At 44.4% G+C, this 20,031-nt stretch overlaps 1 protein-coding gene across 4 annotated transcripts in view; it reads right to left on the minus strand.

The window, feature by feature from the left end:
• Positions 1–20,031, minus strand: part of KSR2 (kinase suppressor of ras 2) — a 531,211-nt gene that overhangs the window by 96,657 nt on the left and 414,523 nt on the right. For 3 of the 4 annotated variants that reach the window (XM_032241015.1, XM_032241004.1, XM_032241008.1), the window contains exon 8: positions 983–1,050. In XM_032241015.1, coding sequence (XP_032096906.1) covers positions 983–1,050 — 68 coding nt within the window. The remainder of the gene's footprint in view (positions 1–982; positions 1,051–20,031) is intronic. The other variant, XM_032241019.1, reaches the window with a different exon arrangement.

A 20,031-nucleotide genomic window follows, 5' to 3' on the forward strand; every position in this document is an offset into this window, starting at 1 on the left:
GCCATAAACTATGCATTTCTAACAAGCTCACAGGCAATCCTGATGCTGCTGGTTCATTGCTTTGAATAGCAAGGATCTGGCCCATGGCGTGCAGTAGAACTTTCTGCAATCCATAAAATGCTCTATATTTGTGTTTTTATTTGATTTTAATTAATCTAAATTTAAATAGCCACCCATCTAATACAGCTATTAGCCACTCAGCTAACAGCTACTGTTTTGGGCAGCACAGGTTCAGAAAGTCCCTCAGGGATACATTTCAATATGGATAATGGGGTTTGGGGGTGATTGCCCCATAGGACAAGGATCAGGGAAACCATTTTGAAAGTTGGACTACAAGACTTCCCAAGGTAGTGTCCCTTATGAGTCCTTGGCAGTCAGGGAAAAGCCTTTCTTCTGTCTTTCCTTCCAGCCAGATTCATCTTGCTTTTGCGTAGTAGAATCCTGGTAGTGGCTCTCCTAGGGCTGCTAACTCCCTGCCTGGACAGGTCTGTCCAGACACTCCTAGGGCCTCGTGAAATGGGACACAGATGGCCCAAACCAATAGGCCCAAGACATACCCCTCCCCATGCCCACTTTTGCAAGGCCAATTGATTAAATCTAGAGAATACACAATGGAAAAACACCCAGCCGGTGCTCTTTTTTGGTGGAAAGAAAAGCAATGGGATTGGGGTAAACAGAAGAGGCTAGAAATTAGGAAAGGAGATAGGACGAGAGAGCAGGGGTTGAGCGGGAAGAAAGAGTGGGCTAAAGTGTCAGAGCAACCAGTACAGGAGCAAGAAATAAGGAGAACACGCATAGGGGAGTATAGAGGAGACAGATGTCAGGAAGAACGGTGTCAGAGAGAAAGAAACAATGAGGCAAGTGTGTGGGGAGCAGGAGGTATTTGGAACCAACCTGAGTGGGTTAGTTGGACAGCTATCTGGGGGCCTGCAGGAGACTCACCTCGCCCCTACCCCTAGAACAGTAAGTGTTAAATACTTACCTCCTCGATGGATGATCAGGAGATGGCAGGGTGGGGCTTCTTTGGTGCATTTGTTGTGGCACTTTAACCTGAGAGAGATAAAGAGAGAAAGATGGATAGGTGAATGACTAAGTGAGTGGATAGGTGGGTGGGTGAATGGATGGATGGATGGATGGATGGATGGATGAGTGGATGGATGGATGAATGGATGGGTAGATGGATGGGGAATGGATGGGTGTGTAGATGGATGGTTGAGTGGATTGATGGATGGATGGATGGGTAAGTGAATGCATAAATTGGTGGATGGATGGATGCATGGGTGGGGGGTAGATGAATGGATGGATGGGTGGATAGATGGATGGGTGGCTGAACAGATTGATGGATGGATGGATGGATGGATGGCAGATGGATGGGTGGGTAGATGAAAAGATGGATAAATGGGTAGTTGGATGGACAGGTAAATGGATGAGTGGGTGGATAAATGGGTTGATAGATGAATAGATGAACGGGTGGGAGATTAATGAACAGATATATCAATGGGTGATGTGTGGACAGATGGGTAAGTGAATGGATAAATAAATGGATAGCTGGATGAATATGACAGATGGATGGATGGATGGTGGATGGGTAGGTAGATGGATAAGTGGATAGATGGGATACCCCCATGGTCTGGAAAGCTCTGGGTGCTGTGGATACTAAGATGTGAGATGATATGGGACAGCCACTGCGAAGGCATATCCTCAGCAACCCAGGAAATTAACGCTGGAGAGAGGCTTCCAGTATCCCACTTTCTCAGGTCAGTCTTAGGTGGTCCAAGAGTGCATGGCAGCTGTTTTATTAGCACTGCGCACATGGATTTCATGTTTTAAAAAATATCAAATACCATGCTTTTCCCATCAGCCTGTATTTATAATCACCATCATCATCATCACAGTTCTCCTCATCATCTTCCATTTACTCGAAGACTCATTTTGTACGATGTCATTTAGTCTTTATAACAACCTTACAAAATGGGCATTATTATCATCACCATTTTACAGATGGAAAAACTGGGATTAACCGACTTGCCCTGACAGAAAACCTGGGTCAGTGGTCTCAAAGGTGGCCGCTCATTTTTCTTAAAGGCTCAAGCTGTAGGACACATTCCACCAGGGCTTCCAATTGTAATGAAATCGGTGCCAGGTATTAAGTTTTAGAGGCATAAAGTTCAAGAGTTTAGAGTAAAAATGTCTTCATTTGAGAGAAGCCTAAGAGGACGCTTTGCTCCTTCCCCTGGAGTTGCCTGACTTCACAAGGATAATAAGAATCACAAATTACTGCAGCCTGGCTTTGTCTTTTTCTTTTAGAGTTTTATGTCCATAGGATAGACACACGCTGCGGAAGATGCCATAAGTAGCCCATTCATATCCCCTTGGATTCTCTTACCATTCTGTGCATACCAACCTAACTTCCAGCAGCCAATATCTTTGCCAGATGGTGGCCCTCAGGCTGCTTGGAGATTTAGTATTTAAAGTAGACACATCAGTAAACTGAGAAGTAGGAACTTTACAGTTGCCCCCTACTCTCTTTCTGATTTGAGAGTTCTCTTTAAAATAATGGTTCAAATATGCAGGCACAGACTCGACACTGATTTCTCCCATTTGTCTAATTCAGTGTTTCTGAAAGTAGCATCCTCAGACCAGCAGCGTAAGCACCACCTGGGAACTTTTCTGGGGCCCCATGGCAGACCTGCGGAATCAGTACTCGGAGGCTAGGCTGCAGCAGGCAGCGCTCTGGGTCTTAACAAGCCCTCTAGGTGAATCAGATGCACGCTTAGGTGTGAGAACCACCAGCCTAGCTGATTGTTTTGGAATATCTGTGCATATTTCCCCCAATTTTCTCTTGTTCGGTATTTCACGGATCTGATGGGGCTCTGAATTCCTCTCTGAAGAAGTTAGACCTGGGACCAGCAGGAGTCAAGAAGGGGAGTAAGGAGGGACATAGGCAGTAGGAGACAATGCTGAATCACATGGTGAGACATAAGCCCCTCTCCAATTCTCTTTCAATCTGATGGCACCAGAGAGAAGGTCTCTCTAACACATGAAATCTCCAGTCCCAGATTTCAACAGGTAGCAGGATCCACAGGGAGTTTTATCAGTGGGTTTTCCATTTAAAATTTATTTTTTGTAATCTCAGCACTTTGGGAGGCCGAGGTGGGTGGATCACGAGGTCAAGAGATCGAAACCATCCTGGTCAACATGGTGAAACCCCGTCTCTACTAAAAATACAAAAAAAATTAGCTGGGCATGGTGGTGTGTGCCTGTAATCCCAGCTACTCAGGAGGCTGAGGCAGGAGAATTGCCTGAACCCAGGAGGCGGAGGTTGTGGTGAGCTGATATTGCGCCATTGCACTCCAGCCTGGGTAACAAGAGTGAAACTCCGTCTCAAAAAAAAAAAAAAAAAAAAGAAAAGAAAATTTATTTTTTCCAGGTTGCCTTACGAGATGGTTTGAATATCTGTCGCTTCCAAATCTCATGTTGAAACATGACCTCCAATGTTGGAAGTGGACCTAGTGGAAGGTGTTTGAGTCATGTGGGCGGATCTTTCACAAATGGCTTGGTGCCTTCCCTATGGTAACGAGTAAGTGCTCACTCTGTTAGAGACCCTGGGATCTGATTGTGTAAAGGAGCCTGACACCTTCTTCTATCTCTCTTGCTCCCTCTCTCACCATGTGACACCCCTGCTCCCCCTTCTCCTTCTGCTACAAGGCCTTACCAGAAGCCAAGAAGATGCTGGTGCCATACTTGTACAGCCTACAGAACTGTGAGCCAAAGAAACTTCTTTTCTTTATAAATTACCAAGCCTAGGTATTCCTTTATAGCAATGCATAACAGACTAACACACCTTATAGTAATGGCAAATGATGTTGAGATTTCATTTATGATAATGAGATATATTTTCATCTCTCAATAAATTTAAGTTTAAAAAGGCCATAAATAGAAAATAAGTATAAATAGTAGAGCTGATATGTAATTATGGATAAAATCATGACAGAGTGTTAGACAAATGTCTGAGTTAGACTGGGAAAGTTGACTTAGACATTTTGGAATCTACAAAAAGAGGACAAAGCACCAGAAAGTCTAAGACAGTTGAAAAACATTTGGAAGTGCTGTTGGTCGTGAGTGTCATAAAGGCTGCAGAATGCTGCACATAACAACAGCTAACATGTATGATGTGTCAGGTAATGTCCTGAGTGCTTTGCATCATTCATTTAATCCTCGTAACAGCCCTAAGAAGCAGCAGCTATTGTTAGTCCCATTTTACAGAGTGAGAAGCTCAGGCTCATCAAATTTGGATAACTTACCTAAGGTCAAATGGCCAGTAAGAGACAGAGGTTCCCAGCCCAACTTTTAACCATGATGCTAGATGCCTTCACGACTTGCACTCCTTTTGCTTTAGCACCTTGGGGTTGTTGTGGGTAAAGCAGAAGGTTCCCGGGAGCTATGACTACCTGAGTCAAAATGCCCTTCTTTGAGACAAGCCTAAGATATTACCTAACTCTTCCCACTACAGCTGCTTGACTTCACAAGGATAATCAAAATCCTGAGTTACTGTGACCTGGCTTTGTCTTTTCCTTTTCTAAGACTCTCAGACTCTCAGACTTACGGGAAAGATTCCAGTCCCCAAGGGAATGCTCACGATGCTTCAAAACCCTCATGCAGAGCTCTGCTAAATGTGAAATGAGCCTTTCATTCATTCAACATTTAGCTTGGCCTGGAGTGCCCCAGGTACTGGAGATACACAATGAACAAGGCTAATGCAGCCTCTCTGTTTATGGGGAGGAAAGATAAATGCATAAGTAGATAAATAATAGCAGGGATCATAAGATCATGAAAAAATATTTCAGGGAAATGGGATGGGGAAGGATGGGGTATGAGGGAAGCCCTTGGGTAGGTGCCAAGGATAGGTGAGGTTGAGTTCTGGCACAAAGGTTTGCAAGCCAGAGCAAGTGTGGTGAGTTCAAGGGTCAAAAGTTAAAGGTCAATGCATCTTTTAAAGTGATAAGAACAAAACAAACAGTAGGGACATGAGGAAGGAGGGGTGGTGGGGGGGCCTGAAAGCCATGGCAAGGGCCTGCATTTGATTCTGCAGGTGCTGTGAAGCCACTGGAGGTTTCCAAGGACCATGACATAGTCAGACTGATGTTTGGGAAGCCCCGAGCTGGGGGAAATCTGCTGATGTCAAAGGGGAGACGAACCAAGAAGTTTCTGTACTTGGAATAGCTGGACTCTACCCCAGAAACTTCAAGAAAGAAATTTTTTCCTTTCTAACACTCCCACCTATGAGTCTTCTCTAATAAACTCAGCTGGAAGAGTGCCTTGCACATGTAAAGAAGCCCTGTTGCTATCTCGTGGGCAGGACTTTGAATCAGGGCCATGTAATTTAATTTAACATGTAGACCACTGCCAAGCCAAGGCAGGACGGGTGAGGCTGCCCACGACCTTGGCCTATTTCCTGCTCTCCTCCTTGGTATTTTTTCTCTCCAGAGTCCCTTGTTGCTTGTCTCTTGCAGTAATAGAAAAGCCCTCCTTGATCTCTGTCCCAAGAGTGGGAGGCACTGTTCCTTCTAGCCAGGGGCTTCAGAGGGCAGCAGTAGCAGTGGAAACACAGCCTTGCTCATGCAGAAAACCCCAAGAGAAATATCTCCAATGCCCAGGCACTTAAACCTTGCATGGAGGTTCAGATGTCAAGAACGAGAGCCAGCACATCAGGATCTGCTAATAGAGTCGGCAGGATTAGGCGAGCCCTGAAATTACATAGACTCTGGACAGAGAGGGAAGAGGGACCACAGGAAGGCTTTGCAAGCACACTATGTCACACTTAACGGAAACTGTTTTTCCAGCTGGAAATGTGCACCCTTTTCCCAAAATGTGGCTTTTCCTTTTCCCTACCCATGGAAGAAAGAGCTACTAGCATATAATTTACCAGGAGACCACCTGCTTCAAAACCGGATTCCCACGCCCCACTCTCCGAGGTCCTGATTCAGTATGTGTCTGTTGCGAATGCAAATTTTAAGCAAGCACACATGAACCGTGAGAACCACCGCACGAGAGGAATACATTCTACTTCCCAGATGAGAGATGTATGGGAGCCTAAATATTCCAAAATACAATGTTCTTCTCCAAAAGGAAAATGGGGAAAGTGTATAGAACAAACCTAGATTCAAATCCTGGCATCACCACTCCCTGGCTGTGATAACCTGGGCAAATTGCTGATCCACTCAGAGCCTCACTTTCTCCATCTGTAAAGTGGGGACCATTGTGGTACCTGGTCTCTCTGGGTTGCAGTGAGGACTAATGATATAATGTAAGTGAGGTGCCCAGGACAAATATTTGGCACACAGAAGGAACTCAAGAAGCAGTCGGCTTGGTAGCTCACAGTTATAATCCCAGCACTTTGGGAGGCTGAGGCGGGTGGATCATGAGGTCAGGAGATCGAGACCATCCTGAATAACATGGTAAAACTCCGTCTCTACTAAAAATATCAAAAAATTAGCTGGACATGGTGGTGGGCACCTGTAGTCCCAGCTACTTGGGAGGCTGAGGCAGGAGAATTGCTTGAACCTGGGAGGCAGAGGTTATAGTGAGCCAAGATCGCACCACTGTACTCCAGCCTGGGTGACAGAGCAAGACCCCATCTAAAAAAAAAAAAAAGGGGGGGGGGCAGGTGCTGTCCTTTTTATTACAGTAGTTACCGTAATTATTGCTAGTTTGTGCAGCAGCTTTCTACAGCAAGCCCCTAAGATCCTCTGCTGGAGGACTCTCTCTGGCTGGAAATAAGGGCTGCCTGGAACACTTGGAGACCTCAACCAACTATGGGTGGGCATTGGTTGATGGATATTCCAGCCCCTATTTCATGGGTGGCATGACCCAGAGGCATGCTTATTTTAGGACTGCACCCCAATCCCCCCAAGTTGTAACCTGCTCTTTGATGCACCCATTACCACTGCCTTAACCCTCTGTTTCACTTCCCCACTCCTCTACTGGTGTGGCCTGGGATCACCCCTCAATAAACCACTTGCCATCACATCCTCATCTCTAGGTCTATAGAAGCAGGGAAGCCCAATTAAAACACCAGGATTATTAAAAGAAATTCAGAACACCCACGTGGCCTTCCCCATGGCTCTCACACCAAAACCAAGCCTTCTGCCCCTTGGCTCCTCGTGCGTCTCTAGCTGTCAATCCTTAATGAATTTGGTTCTCCAGATGCTCCATTCCCCAAGGAGGAAGGGAAGAGGTGGGGTAGACACAGCAGACTGCCCCTAACAATGTGAAAGATGGCAAACTTCCACACTAGATGTGGACCTTGAGGAGCCCCATGTTTCAAGATAGTGGCTCTGAAGGATTCCCAGGCACCAAGGAAGGTCCTTTATGGTTCCAGAAGCGGTCAATAGTTTGCTCTTTGGAATCAAGCTGACCTGAGCCTGAATCACAGGTCTGCCCTTCCTGGCAGGGCAAGAGAGCATCTAAATGAGAGAATGTCTGAGAAGTGCCACATAGGCACCAAATAGGTCAACGCATGAGCAGACAGGGATAAACCGACTCTGAGCATACACAGGGAATGCCTGCCACCCTCATAGAGCCTGCAAACTTGGAAAGGATTTATTTAAAACTTTTATTGCAAATAGTTAACTTTTTTTTTTTAACTTCCAAGGCTTAATAGGATAAGCTTCAGTTATTGGGAAAAGTTGCTTACAAGAAACATCTCATTCCCCCAAGGGAGCTGCTGGCTAAATGAGACATCATCTCTGACTGAAAATGAAATATGTGAATTTATCTTGAGGGCAGAATCTAGGTCTTCCTCATGTTCTACCTTCCTTTCCTTTCCCCCTTCATTGAAAGGTGCCTGGTGCTTATTACCTGGTGGGTAAGTATCAGAGAGATGGAGGGAAAGAGGCGGAAAGAAAAAGAAGAATGGGCAGAAGGGGAAATGTGTCAAATACTGTGAATTTAGAAACATTCTATCCCCGTCAAAATGTTTTTGAAAGGTCGTTTCTATTTCTTATAAATCACATCCCTCTTAGTTTGTGAAATGCAATGCTGCCCGGCCTGCATTTCCTTCTTTCTTCCCTCCCTTCTTCCCAGTGTGGGGCTGGGGGGTGAGGATTTGACCAGAAGCAAATTGGATCTCCATGGATCTTACTCCAGGAACTGCAGGGGATAAATGGTCTCTTTCACAAGCAGCTCTGCTGTTTTCTTGATAGATCTGTCATGGCCCCCTATGAAGGAGACACAAGCCTAGAGCCTAACACGGAGCTGGAATCAGAATGCTGGCATTCACAGGAGGCACAAGCAAGACCCCTACTAGGGAAGACTGTCACGTCAATTTCTCACTGCTCATTGGGTGATTCCAACCAATGGATGAAAATTTGCTCTGATCACTTCTGATCTGTCATTTCTCCTACTTTTTCTTGTTCCATACCAGCTAACTTTACAATAATCCATCTGAGTGGGGCCCAGTCTTTCCTTCCAGAGTGCAAATGGAACATTTTTAAAACCTGGCTCCTGATATCCAATTGAGGCAACATTAAACAAGCACAAACTTTGAGCAGGGCACTAAATTACACAACCCGTTTCCCTGAACAACAATCTCTTAAGAGCTGGATAATGTTACACCCATGTAATATGTTAAAAGTACTGGACACCTAGCTTTCACTGGCTTACCTTTGTTAATAGTGGATATCAATTTACATATGGCTGCGGAATCACAATATTGACAACGAGAATGGGAAAAACAATTATTTCCCTTTACCACGTGAGATAAACTGTGTGAGACGTTTTACACATATTTTAATCCTTATTAGCTTCTATTTGAGAGAACTCATGTGTTTGTTTATTCTCACTGCAGATCTAATACATTTATTTTGCTCACTCATTCTTCAGAAAACAGAAGTGGAAAATCCTCATAGATGTATCCCACTGGGAATCATGTGTGATCATGTGATATAAATTCTAAGTCTTCTATGTGCATGTTTTTAAAATCTCAATTCAAGTTGAAGACTGCGATCAAGATTAAGACTTGACATTTAAGACCCTTTAAACTGTTCTCTCTTTCCCCAGTATTTTCTTTTGCTTTTTAAATTTTGTTTTAGGTTCAGGAGGACATGTGCAGGTTTGTTATATAGGTAAACTCGTGTTGCATCGTGGGGGTTTGTTGTACAGATTATTTCATCACCCAAGTACTAAGCCTAGTACCCAGTCGTTATTATTTTTTGCAACCTCTCCCTCCTCCCACCCTCCCCACTCAAGTGTCTGTTGTCCCCAGGCTGAAGTGGGGTGGTGTGATCTCAGCTCACTGCAAGCTCGACCTCCCAGTTCAAGTGACTCTCCTGTCTCAGTCTCCCAAGTAGCTGGGATTATAGGCATGCGCCATCATGTCTGGCTAATTTTGCTATTTTTTGTAGAGACAGGGTTTCACCATGTTAGCCAGGCTAGTCTCAAACTCCTAACCTCAAGTGATCCACCTGCCTTGGCCTCCCAAAGTGCTGGGATTACAGGCAGTGAGGCACTGCACCCATCCCATCCCCCTCTTTCTGTCCATGTGTTCTCATCATTTAGTTCCCACTTCTAAGTGAGGACATGTGGTATTTGGCTTTCTGTTCCCATGTTAGTTTGCTAAGGATGATGGCCTCCAGCTTCATCCATGTTCCTGGCAAAGGACATGCTCTCATTCTCTTTTATGGCTGCATAGTATTCCCAGTACACCCATTTTCAAGTCAAGAAGACTAGGGTCTGGTAACAAGCTCAGTCATCCAGATAGTTATGGGCAGAGTTGAGACAATTCGTCCATGCATGCCCACAAGAAAACACTGTGTTCCTCCTCTGTGCCAAGGGCTGTGCTAGGCACTGGGGGTATAATAATTAAATAAGACAAGAGTTCTTTCTTTAAAGATCTTACAATCTAGCAAGAAATTTACTGTCCAAGAATGTAAACCCATCTCTTGTGGCTTCAAGCATGAACATCTTTCTATTCATCCCACTGCCCCCAGATTGCCTCTTAGAAATGAGCCCACCTGGATTTGAACGAGATTTAGGGGTCTTGTATTGGAAAGAACCACTCTCTTTCCAGAGGTCCCTACTGAGATTCATTTAAGCAACAAATATTTACTGAGCATTTATCACGTTCCAAGCACTGTGCTGGCCCTAGAGGTTTAAACAGTGAACAGTTGAGAGAAGAAATGGACCTGCCTTCAAAGAATTTAATGTCTGGTCAGGAAGACAAGGAGGTAAATAGACAAAACATAGTAGTATATAATATGGTGTGACAGAAAAGGGTAGACAATGGCACTTCTGTGACAGAAGAGGATAGACATGTAGCATTTGTTGCTGGTCTACTGGGTAGCCAGCCCTTTGCCCATGTAAAGTGGTTAGAAGTCTGGGATCTTGAATCAGAGAGATCAGTGGGTTTGAGTAACAGATCCACCCACGGTGACACTTCGAGTTAGCCATTTACTTCTGAAGGCCTCTGATTTGAGGGGAGTCAGGAAGGGTTTCCTGGAGGAAAGTGGTGGCTGAGCTGAGCTTGAAAGATAAATGAAAGCCAGCAGAGGTGTGCAAGAAAGATCCAGGCAGTAGCAATGGGGTGCAAAGACATGTCAATGGGTGGGCACATGGTCTGCCACAGGGATTGGTGGCTCAGGGAAGCTGGAGCTCTGGTCATGAAAAGGGGAGGGATGAGAGAGGGCAGAGGAGTAAGCCAACATTGCGCAGGGTCTCATCATGAAGTTGGTTTTCACCGAGAGCAAGGGGGGACTAATGAAGAAATTTAAACAGGGAGGGGAATGCTGGCTGAGCATTCTGGAAAGACCCCCCTCTGGCAGCAGAAACTTGCAATTAAAGGGCAGCAGAGTTTCCGTCTCATTATCTTCCCTACTCTCTGTACCTGTGTTTCTTTTTCCAGGTCACTGAATTATGTGTTCCTGAAGGCTTCTCACACGCAAAAAAAGTCAGGAAATCAAATCGTTGCCCTCTTTGCAGCAGGGCTTGGTTCACTGCATACCCCAACTGGGCATTTTGGTCTTGTTGAGTTCCCCTGTGGTCTCTCATTTGAGCCAATGCTTCTAGAAATGCTTCTGTATGCTCCCAGTGCAGGATATCAAACACCCTTTTCCTCACTGCTAACAACTTGGTGGGGTCTAGCTCTTTAGCCTATAGCCAACCACAATACAAATGAGCAAAGGGCAGTAGGGAGTACTGATGTATAAATCAGACCTCGGGCTCCAGGGACATCATGAAAAATCACCAGGAACTCCCCAGCACTGTTCTCTCCATAAGAGGACACTGTAAGGGAAGCTGTCAATTTATCACTTGCTCAAGGTCCCCTCCCTCCTCTCCTTTCCCCCACCTTCCCTGAAAAAGGAGAAAGTGACTGTAGAGTCTTCTTGGCTCCCTGAACCCAGATGTGTTTCATGAGAACACAAAGATCCATTTGTCATCTTTCAATTCAAGAAAGGATGATGGGAGTGTGTGGCAGGCTGGGGAAGCGATGAGGAAAAGCTTTGGTCCAGGCTGGGATTGAGACCAGATTCTTACATTCTGTTCTGCTTGTTTACTTCCAGGACAAGCAGAGTGACATGCAGCATTTGTTGCCAGTCTACTGGGTAGCCAGCCCTTTGCCCATGTAAAGTGGTTAAATGTCTGGGATCTTGAATCAGAGAGGTCAGTGGGTTTAAGTAGCAGATTCATTCACCATGACACTTCGAGTCAGCCATTTACTTCTGAAAGCCTCCGATTCCTCGTCTATAAAATAGGGGTAATAACAGAACTTACCTACTTTCCACAGCTGTGGCAAGGATGAAATGAGATCATACATGTAAAGTGTGTAGCAAAATGCCTGGCACCTGGGTGAGCCCCCAATATATGATCGCATCATCATCATCATTACCATCATCATCACATCTAATCCCACCTCAGCCCCCAGCAGAATTACAAGCATCCCTCCCATAAAACTATAATTAGACCTAAATTTTTGCTTATCGTAGGTAAAAACGCATATATGGGATGATTGACTCCCATTATAATTATTGCAAAAACTGAAGTGTTTCTATTAATAGAAAAGTAAGTTCAAGATTCAAGCTGGTGATCTCTGAAATACATGCTCATAATTATATCCTGCCAATATCCTGCCTGTTGTACAAACTCCTAAAGCTTCCAGGAACTTTGCAGCAGCTGCAACATCAGCACTCATCATTTCCCTATTTTTTAAAGGTCTGAGCAAATTAGTGCAACTGACGGCTGAAACCACCATGGCTTACTTCACACTTTTATCTTCTCATCACCTGTGGCTGCAGCCATTTTGCAAAAAAATAGGACGTTTTTAGGTAAAACATATTTTGATGCAAGAACACAGGAGAGAAAAATGTACAGAGCAAGAGGGAAACCTAAGATGTGTTTGGTTTTGCTGTGCTATTGGATATTTTCGCTTGGATTTTGATGGTTACAAATCCAAGTGAAAAGATCCAATAACACAGCAAAACTCAACTGAGGAGTGCAAGGCTTATTTCAGTAAAAATTAGTAAAGTGACTTCTTACATAAAAAGAAGTAAGTACAAGCATGTCTGGCCAGCTACTGCAGGCAAGACAAAAAAGGACTCGTATAAAGGCGATGGAAACACCACTGAAATATACTGGAAATCTTGTACTGGTTAACAGGCTTCCAAATACCATGTGCTACCTTACTAGGGGAAGGATCATAGGTCTCACTCCTACAGAAGTGGGCAGTGACTCCAACTGGAACACAGAAAATGTTTTTAGCTAGTAAAGACCTACCTTTACTGTAAGGTGACCAACCTAGGCCTGACCAAAGGGTTTCCAGGTGCTTGGGACTTTTAGTGCTAAACTTCAGAAAGTCCCAGACAAACTGGGATGGTTGATCACCCCCTAATATAATGGGGATGATAATGCTCCTATCACTCTATAATTATAGAGTGGATGACCCTGTCGTTCACCCTATAACCTGAAATATACACAAGGATTCACCCTATAAGCCGAATATTTCAGTCATGAGTCCAAGCACAGGTCAAGCGACTGAAAGCTGACATTCTAAAACTGAATAATGAACCTCATAGTCTCATGGCTTGGAAATGGGTGATTTATTATATAAACTAGTAGCTCTCTACTGGGGGCAGTTTTGACCCCCAGGGGACATTTGGCAATGTCTGCAGATGTTTTTGATGGTCACAACTGGGAGTCAGGAAGGGGTGCTACTGGCATCTAGTGGGTAGAAACTGTAGATGGTGTTAAGCATCCTCCAATGACAGGAGAGCCCCCACAACGAAGAATTATCTGGCCCCAAATGCCAATACTGCCTAGGTTGAGAAAAACGGAAATAAACCCTATAACGTGTCTTCTAAGAAGTTGGCTGATTCAGAAAATTCTGAAAGAAAAGCGGAGAACAAGAACTACAGAAAAGGCAAAAATGTGCTAAAATTTTCCAGAACTTCGATGTTGCTTCAACCCATGGAAGTGATTTACTGGGTCTGTTTCTTTTTATACTTTGCATTCATAGAAAGTCGGATTTTGCAACTAAATAAATGCTGAACAAAGTACTTAAAGATTCTAATTTGAAAGAATCCTCAAGTCATTATTATTGGGGCATGAACATATCTCATCACATGGAATGAATGTGTTAGCCTCACTGTACATCAGAGAGGTTTAGAAACCCTCCCAGAGTCACACAGTGAGGGAGTGGCAGGGCCAGGACTGAACTCAGCTCTCTCTGCTGCAGTCTGTGTCCTTGCTGTTGTTTCACTGTCATAAGTTGAGTTCTGTAGAAGCAGATCCTGAAATGAATATTCTTGCAAGTGATTTATTGAGGGAATGCGCTCAGAAGAATCCTACTCCAGCTGGGCGCAGTGGCTCACAGCTGTAATCCCAGCACTTTGGGCAGCCAAAGCAGGTGGATCACTTTAGGCAAGGAGTTTGAAACCAGCCTGACCAACATGGCGAAACCCCATCTCTACTAAAAATACAAAAATTAGCCAGGCGTGGTGGCGGGTACCCATAATCCCAGCTACTCAGGAAGCTGAGGCAGGAGAATTGCTTGGACCCAGGTGATCAAGACTGCAGTGAGCTGAGATCGTGCCACTGCACTCCATCCTGGGCAACAGAGAGAGACTCTTTCAAAGAAACGGAAAGAAAAAAGAAAAGAAAAGAGGAAAGGTGAGGGGAGGAGAGGGAAAAGAAAAAAGGAAAGAAAAGAGAAGAGAGGAGAAGAGAAGAAAGGAAAAGGAAAAGGAAGGAAGGAAGGAAGGAAGCAACCTATTCCACCACGGCGGAAACAAGGCCAGGAGTAGGGTGAAGCCAGGCATGGATGTGGTTTCAGTAGAATCCAGTCTCAGCCTGATCCCATGGGAAGCTCTGCAGGAAAAACTGTACCATCCAATCTATTTGACTCAAGGTAAGGAGGCTGAGATTTTGCACCCCTGAAATAGGTAGTCAGTGGCTCTAAACCACCTGGGGAAGGGAAAGGGGCTGAGTCCCAGGTACCTGGGTGAGGCAGCTGCAAGGTACGAGCTATTTGCTGCAGCATCTGTAGCAGCAGCTGGTCAAAGAGGTCATCGGAAATCTGATCAGAACACAGGACAGAAGTGGGTGAGGTAAGACTGTGATCATTGGCCACTGAGTTTATAATACCATCCTGTCTTCCAAGCAGAGGAGTGAGTGCTTCTTGGTCCTAGAGAAGAATGAGCCTTAAGCATCTATGGAGTACTCTAAAATCCTTTAATTGATCAGACCCTTCGAATCTAAGGCCCTGAGAGCAGATGACTCAGAGAATATCACAACTCCTAGCATGTGTTCCTCACTCTGCCACCCACAGGAAGGGGTGACACCATCATGCTCCTCCCCATGGCCCTATCCTTGAAAAAACAACCCACTCTTAGGATGATGAGGACTTGAGTCCAAAATTGCTTTTCCAAGAGTGGGTCTGGATGGGCACTGAGCAATGCCTCCCACCCCGATCCAAGCTCTGCCTGGAGCCTCAGGGAGCAGCAGCATGATTTATGGCAACAACTGGCCCCCCCAAGCTGGGCTCAGTCCTGTGGCTGCAAAGCAGAATCTATCTCCACTCTCCCCGAGTCCCTGCCTGGTACAAACAATTGCAAAATATGCTCAAGGCCTTTAACGTCCAAGCCCAAGCCTTTGCTCAGGCTGTTTCCTTGGCGCAGAGCACCCTGACCGCTGCTTCACCTGGCTAACTCCTATTCCTTCCAGACTTAGCCTCAAGGTCCTTTAGCAGAGTATCCTGCTATGCATTAATGTAGCCATCTGACCTTGATGTGGCACCACATCACTTCCACACTTAAGTCCAAGTATGAATTATCTGGGAGGTTTAATTAAATGCACATTTCTAGGCCTTATGCTCAGAGTCTGGCTCAGGAAGCTGCAATGTTAAGCTTGCACCTTGATCCTGAGACAGGTGGGGCCAGGGCACGTCCTCTTTGAGAACTGACAGTGACCGTGAGCATCTCGAGGACAGCGTGTCTTTTTCACGTGACCTCATACTCCGAGCGGCAGCAAAGAATCACCACATGCTCAGAGAAGGCTGAATTAACCAGAACCAAAACATAATCTGAGAAAAGAAAACACGTAGCTAAAACAAGCATAGGAGACAGTTAAAATGCTACTTCTCTGCTGGTGGCTTTGGAAGATGCTCCTCTCTCTTTCACACTCCGGCCCATGCAGGAAAAAATAAAATAAAATAAAAGCACCTTTGTTCAAACTCTCATTTTCTAGAGCAGATGTCACCCAAATCACTGTTGTGCATTTATTTTCCTCTAAGAAACGCTGATAGGGGTAGAGAGGTTTGCAAGGAACCAGATCTTAGTCTGCAGGAACCTGCCGAAGGACCCTGAAAAGGGGGAAAGAATGCAGATAACACATGATTGAAGGCTGGGAAATCCATCAGCATCTTACTGCAAAAGCCAACTTCTGCCAGCTGAATCCAGTTCTCAGACAATTGTGAATTGCGCTGACATTCTACACTTAGAGCCAAACTCCATTCCGCTCTCGCGAACCTATTAGATAGAAACGCCTCAATTTAGATAACTGCAAATTGCTTTCTGAGTCTTAATTTCCTATTAGTTCATTAATCTCTCCATTCAGAATGCCAACAAGACAGCTAATGATAATTCCAGAGGAAGTGGGCATTGAATCGGAGTGGGAGGGAAGGGGGTTAGATGTGAAGGAGATGTTTCTGGCTTCCTGGGTGGAGGGGTGCCCCATAGTTAATTCATAAAGTTAGTAATAGCATTAGTAACAGCATTAGCCTACATTAATTAAACACTTCTAATGGACTGCATACTAGGATGAACATGTCATTGAACAATTACCTTACTTTTTGTTGTTGTTGTTGTTAAACAATCTAGTAAGGCGGATATTATTGTCCTCATTCTACAAAGAAACTAAGACTCCAAGGGGCCACACAACCCGTTGGCAGCAGAGTCAGGGTTCAAATATAGGCACGTCTGACCTACAGCCTGTGTTCCTAATCACACGTTATCTTTTTCCTTTTCCTTTCTTTCTTTCTTTTTTTTTTTTTTTTTGTAAGATAGAGTCTCACTCTGTCACCCAGACTGGAATGCAGTGGTATGATCTTGACTCACTGCAACCTCCACATACTGGGTTCAAGCGATTCTCCTGCCTCAGCCTCCCGAGTAGCTGGGATTATAGGCACGCACCACCAAACCCAGCTAATTTTTTTTGTATTTTTAGTGGAGACAGGGTTTCATCATGTTGGCCAGGCTGGTCTCGAACTCCTGACCTCAAATAATCTGCCTGCCTCAACCTCCCAAAGTGCTGGGATTACAGGTGTGAGCTACCACGGCTGGCTCCTAATCACATGTTATCTTTTAGGCTCATCACACCAATATTTACTAGTTGAATTTGCTGGGGAGATCATGATGAAAAAGATTCCTATCTATAGAGTGCAGCTAAGGCGTGTAAGAACAGAAGAGCCTGAAAAATCATCAGCAAAGACTGTCTATACTTACACAAACATCTTGCATTATGAAATGTCCACCTGGAGAATAAAGTTCAATTTTGGTTTTTTTAATTACTACTTCTAATGTAGAGCAGTGGTTCACAAACTGGGGTCGGAGGACCAGCAGCCTCAGTGTGGCCTGGGAACTTGTTAGAAGTGCACGTTCTAGAAGTCTTCCCCAGAGATATTGAACCTGAGATTCTAGGAGTGAAGCCCAGAAAGCTGTTTTTTAAATAAACCCTCCAGCAGATTCTTGTGCATACTCAAGTTTAAGAATCATCATCTAGAAAACGAAAAGTAGCTCAGGAAAGAAATTTGGATATCACCCAGAGAAGTGTTTCTCGAATGTTAATGTGAAAAAGAACCAGCAGGACTGTATTACCCTGTTTCCACGCTGCTGATAAAGACATACCAAGACTGGGTAATTTACAAAGAAAAAGAGGCTGAATGGACTCACAGTTCCACGTGGCTGGGGAGGCCTCACAATCATGATGGAAGGCAAAAGGTGGCGGCAAGAGAGAATGAGAATCAAGCAAAAGGGGTTTCCCCTTATAAAACCGTGAGATCTCTTCAGACTCATTCACTACCATGGGAACAGCATGAGGGAAACAGCCCCCATGATTCAATTACCTCCGGCCAGGTCCCTCCCACAACACATGGGAATTATGGGAACTACAATTCAAGATGAGATTTGGGTGTCGACATAGCCAAACCATGTCAAGGACCACTTAAATTGCAAATTCTGATTTAGCAGGTCTGGAGTGGGCCCCGAGAATGTGAATTTCTAGCCAGGTGTCAGGTGACACTGACGGTGCTGGTCCCCAGGGACCATGTGTAGAATAGCATGAGGCCAATCCAATCCCTGTCACCCAGGGAGCTTCCGGCAGTAACAGAACTGGATTTGCCCTGGATTTAAAAAAAAAAAAATCCCTCCAAGGAAGGTTCAAATCCAGGTTTCAGAGGACAGGAAATGACCCGGATCACACACTCCTATTTTTGCAAAGTTCTCGTTCAGGTATGAGACTATCTCTGACCATTTTAATTGACAGTTGCAGCCCCCATCCTGGCCTTTCTCTGCTTCGTTCGTCTCTTGTATTTTGGATCATTTTAACATATGACCTAATTTACTAATTTACTTTGTTTACTGTCTGCCCGACTCCCGCCCATGCCCCTGCACAAAAACTAGTGAAGAGATTTTGCCTCTTTTATTCATTGTTGCTTCCCCAATGCCTAGAACAGTTCACGGTCCATAGCAGGTGCTCAATAAATATTAGTTGAGTAAGTGAACAAATGGTTCTGCTCATTTTCTATGAGAAGTTGCCTCCCCATCCTTGGTGTCACCTCTCTGAAATGTCACCTGTCACTGCTCTTTATGTGTACACTTCCATTTTATTGACATTCAATTTCCATAGGTGTGTCTCCTCTAAACTCCTTGACAGTTGGGTCTGTACATTTCCCATTTCTATCCCTTATCCAACCCTTCTATCAGGTCATAAGTGCATCCAAAATTCTGCCAATCTTTGAAAACACACACAAATAACCCTCCATCTTCAATATAACTAATGCAAAAACTGCGGGAATTTATTTGTAGAATACATCTCAACTTCGACTAGTGATATTAGCAATGCATGCTCATCATTATGCACTGGAGACAGCTCCCGATTCTGTTGTAGATGCTGCAAGCACCGTGTCAAAACTCCTGAAGCATGTCAGATCTTCATGTTTTGAATTTTTGGTTTCGAATTTTGCCTCTTGTATGCCAGGAGTCATTTTTGCACAAGACGGAATAGGGAGGAATGTTCTCTGATAAAACATTGCAATCTGGAGCATGGCCATTTCACTGACTCCTTCCAATAGCCCTGTGGGGGGCGCTAATGTCACACTTGCATTGTAGAGAGACAGAGAGACACTGAGCCCCATGATGGCACACCTCTGCTTAAGCTCATGTAAGAGCTTAGTTATGTTGCGTTGCCTCTGAGACCTCTGTTCTGTTCCATTGGTCTATATCTCTGTTTTGGTACCAGTACCATGCTGTTTTGATTACTGTAGCCTTTTAGTATAGTTTGAAGTCCGGTAGTGTGATGCCCCCCGCTTTGTTCTTTTTGCTTAGAATTGACTTGGCTATACAGGCTCTCTTTTGGTTCCCTATGAAGTTTAAGGTGGTTTTTTCCAGTTCTGCGAAGAAGGTCATTGGTAGCTTGATGGGGATAGCATTGAATCTGTAAATTACTTTGGGCAGTATGGCCATTTTCACGATATTGATTCTTCCTAACCATGAACATGGAATGTTTCTCCATCTGTTTGTGTCCTCTCTTATTTCGTTGAGCAGTGGCATGTAGTTCTCCTTGAAGAGGTCCTTTACGTTCCTTGTTAGCAACATATCTACAACCATCTGATCTTTGACAAACCAGACAAAAACAAGCAATGGGGAAAGGATTCCCTGTTCAATAAGTGGTGTTGGGAAAGCTGGCTAGCCATGTGCAGAAAGCAGAAACTGGACCCCTTCCTGACACCTTACACTAAAACTAACTCCAGATGGATTAAAGACTTAAACATAAGACCTAACACCATAAAAACCCTAGAAGAAAATCTAGGCAAAACCATTCAGGACATAGGTGTAGGCAAGGACTTCATGATCAAAACACCAAAAGTGTTGACAACAAAAGCCAAAATAGACAAACGGGACCTAATCAAACTCCACAGTTTCTGCACAGCAAAGGAAACAATCATTAGAGTGAATCGGCAACCAACAGAATGGGAAAAAATTTTTGCAGTTTACCCATCTGACAAAGGGCTCATATCCAGAATCTACAAAGAACTAAAACAGATTTACAAGAAAAAAACTAACAAGCCCATTCAAAAGTGGGCAAAGGATATGAACAGACACTTTACAAAAGAAGACATACATGAGGCCAACAAACATATGAAAAAATGCTCATCATCACTGGTCATCAGAGAAATGCAAATCAAAACAACATTGAGATACCATCTCACGCCAGTTAGAATGGCGATCATTAAAAAATCTGGAGACAACAGATGCTGGAGAGGAT

The sequence above is a fragment of the Sapajus apella genome, unplaced genomic scaffold, assembly GCF_009761245.1.
Source record: "Sapajus apella isolate SASKATOON/1434 unplaced genomic scaffold, GSC_monkey_1.0 scaffold2, whole genome shotgun sequence".
Taxonomy (NCBI): domain Eukaryota; kingdom Metazoa; phylum Chordata; class Mammalia; order Primates; family Cebidae; genus Sapajus; species Sapajus apella.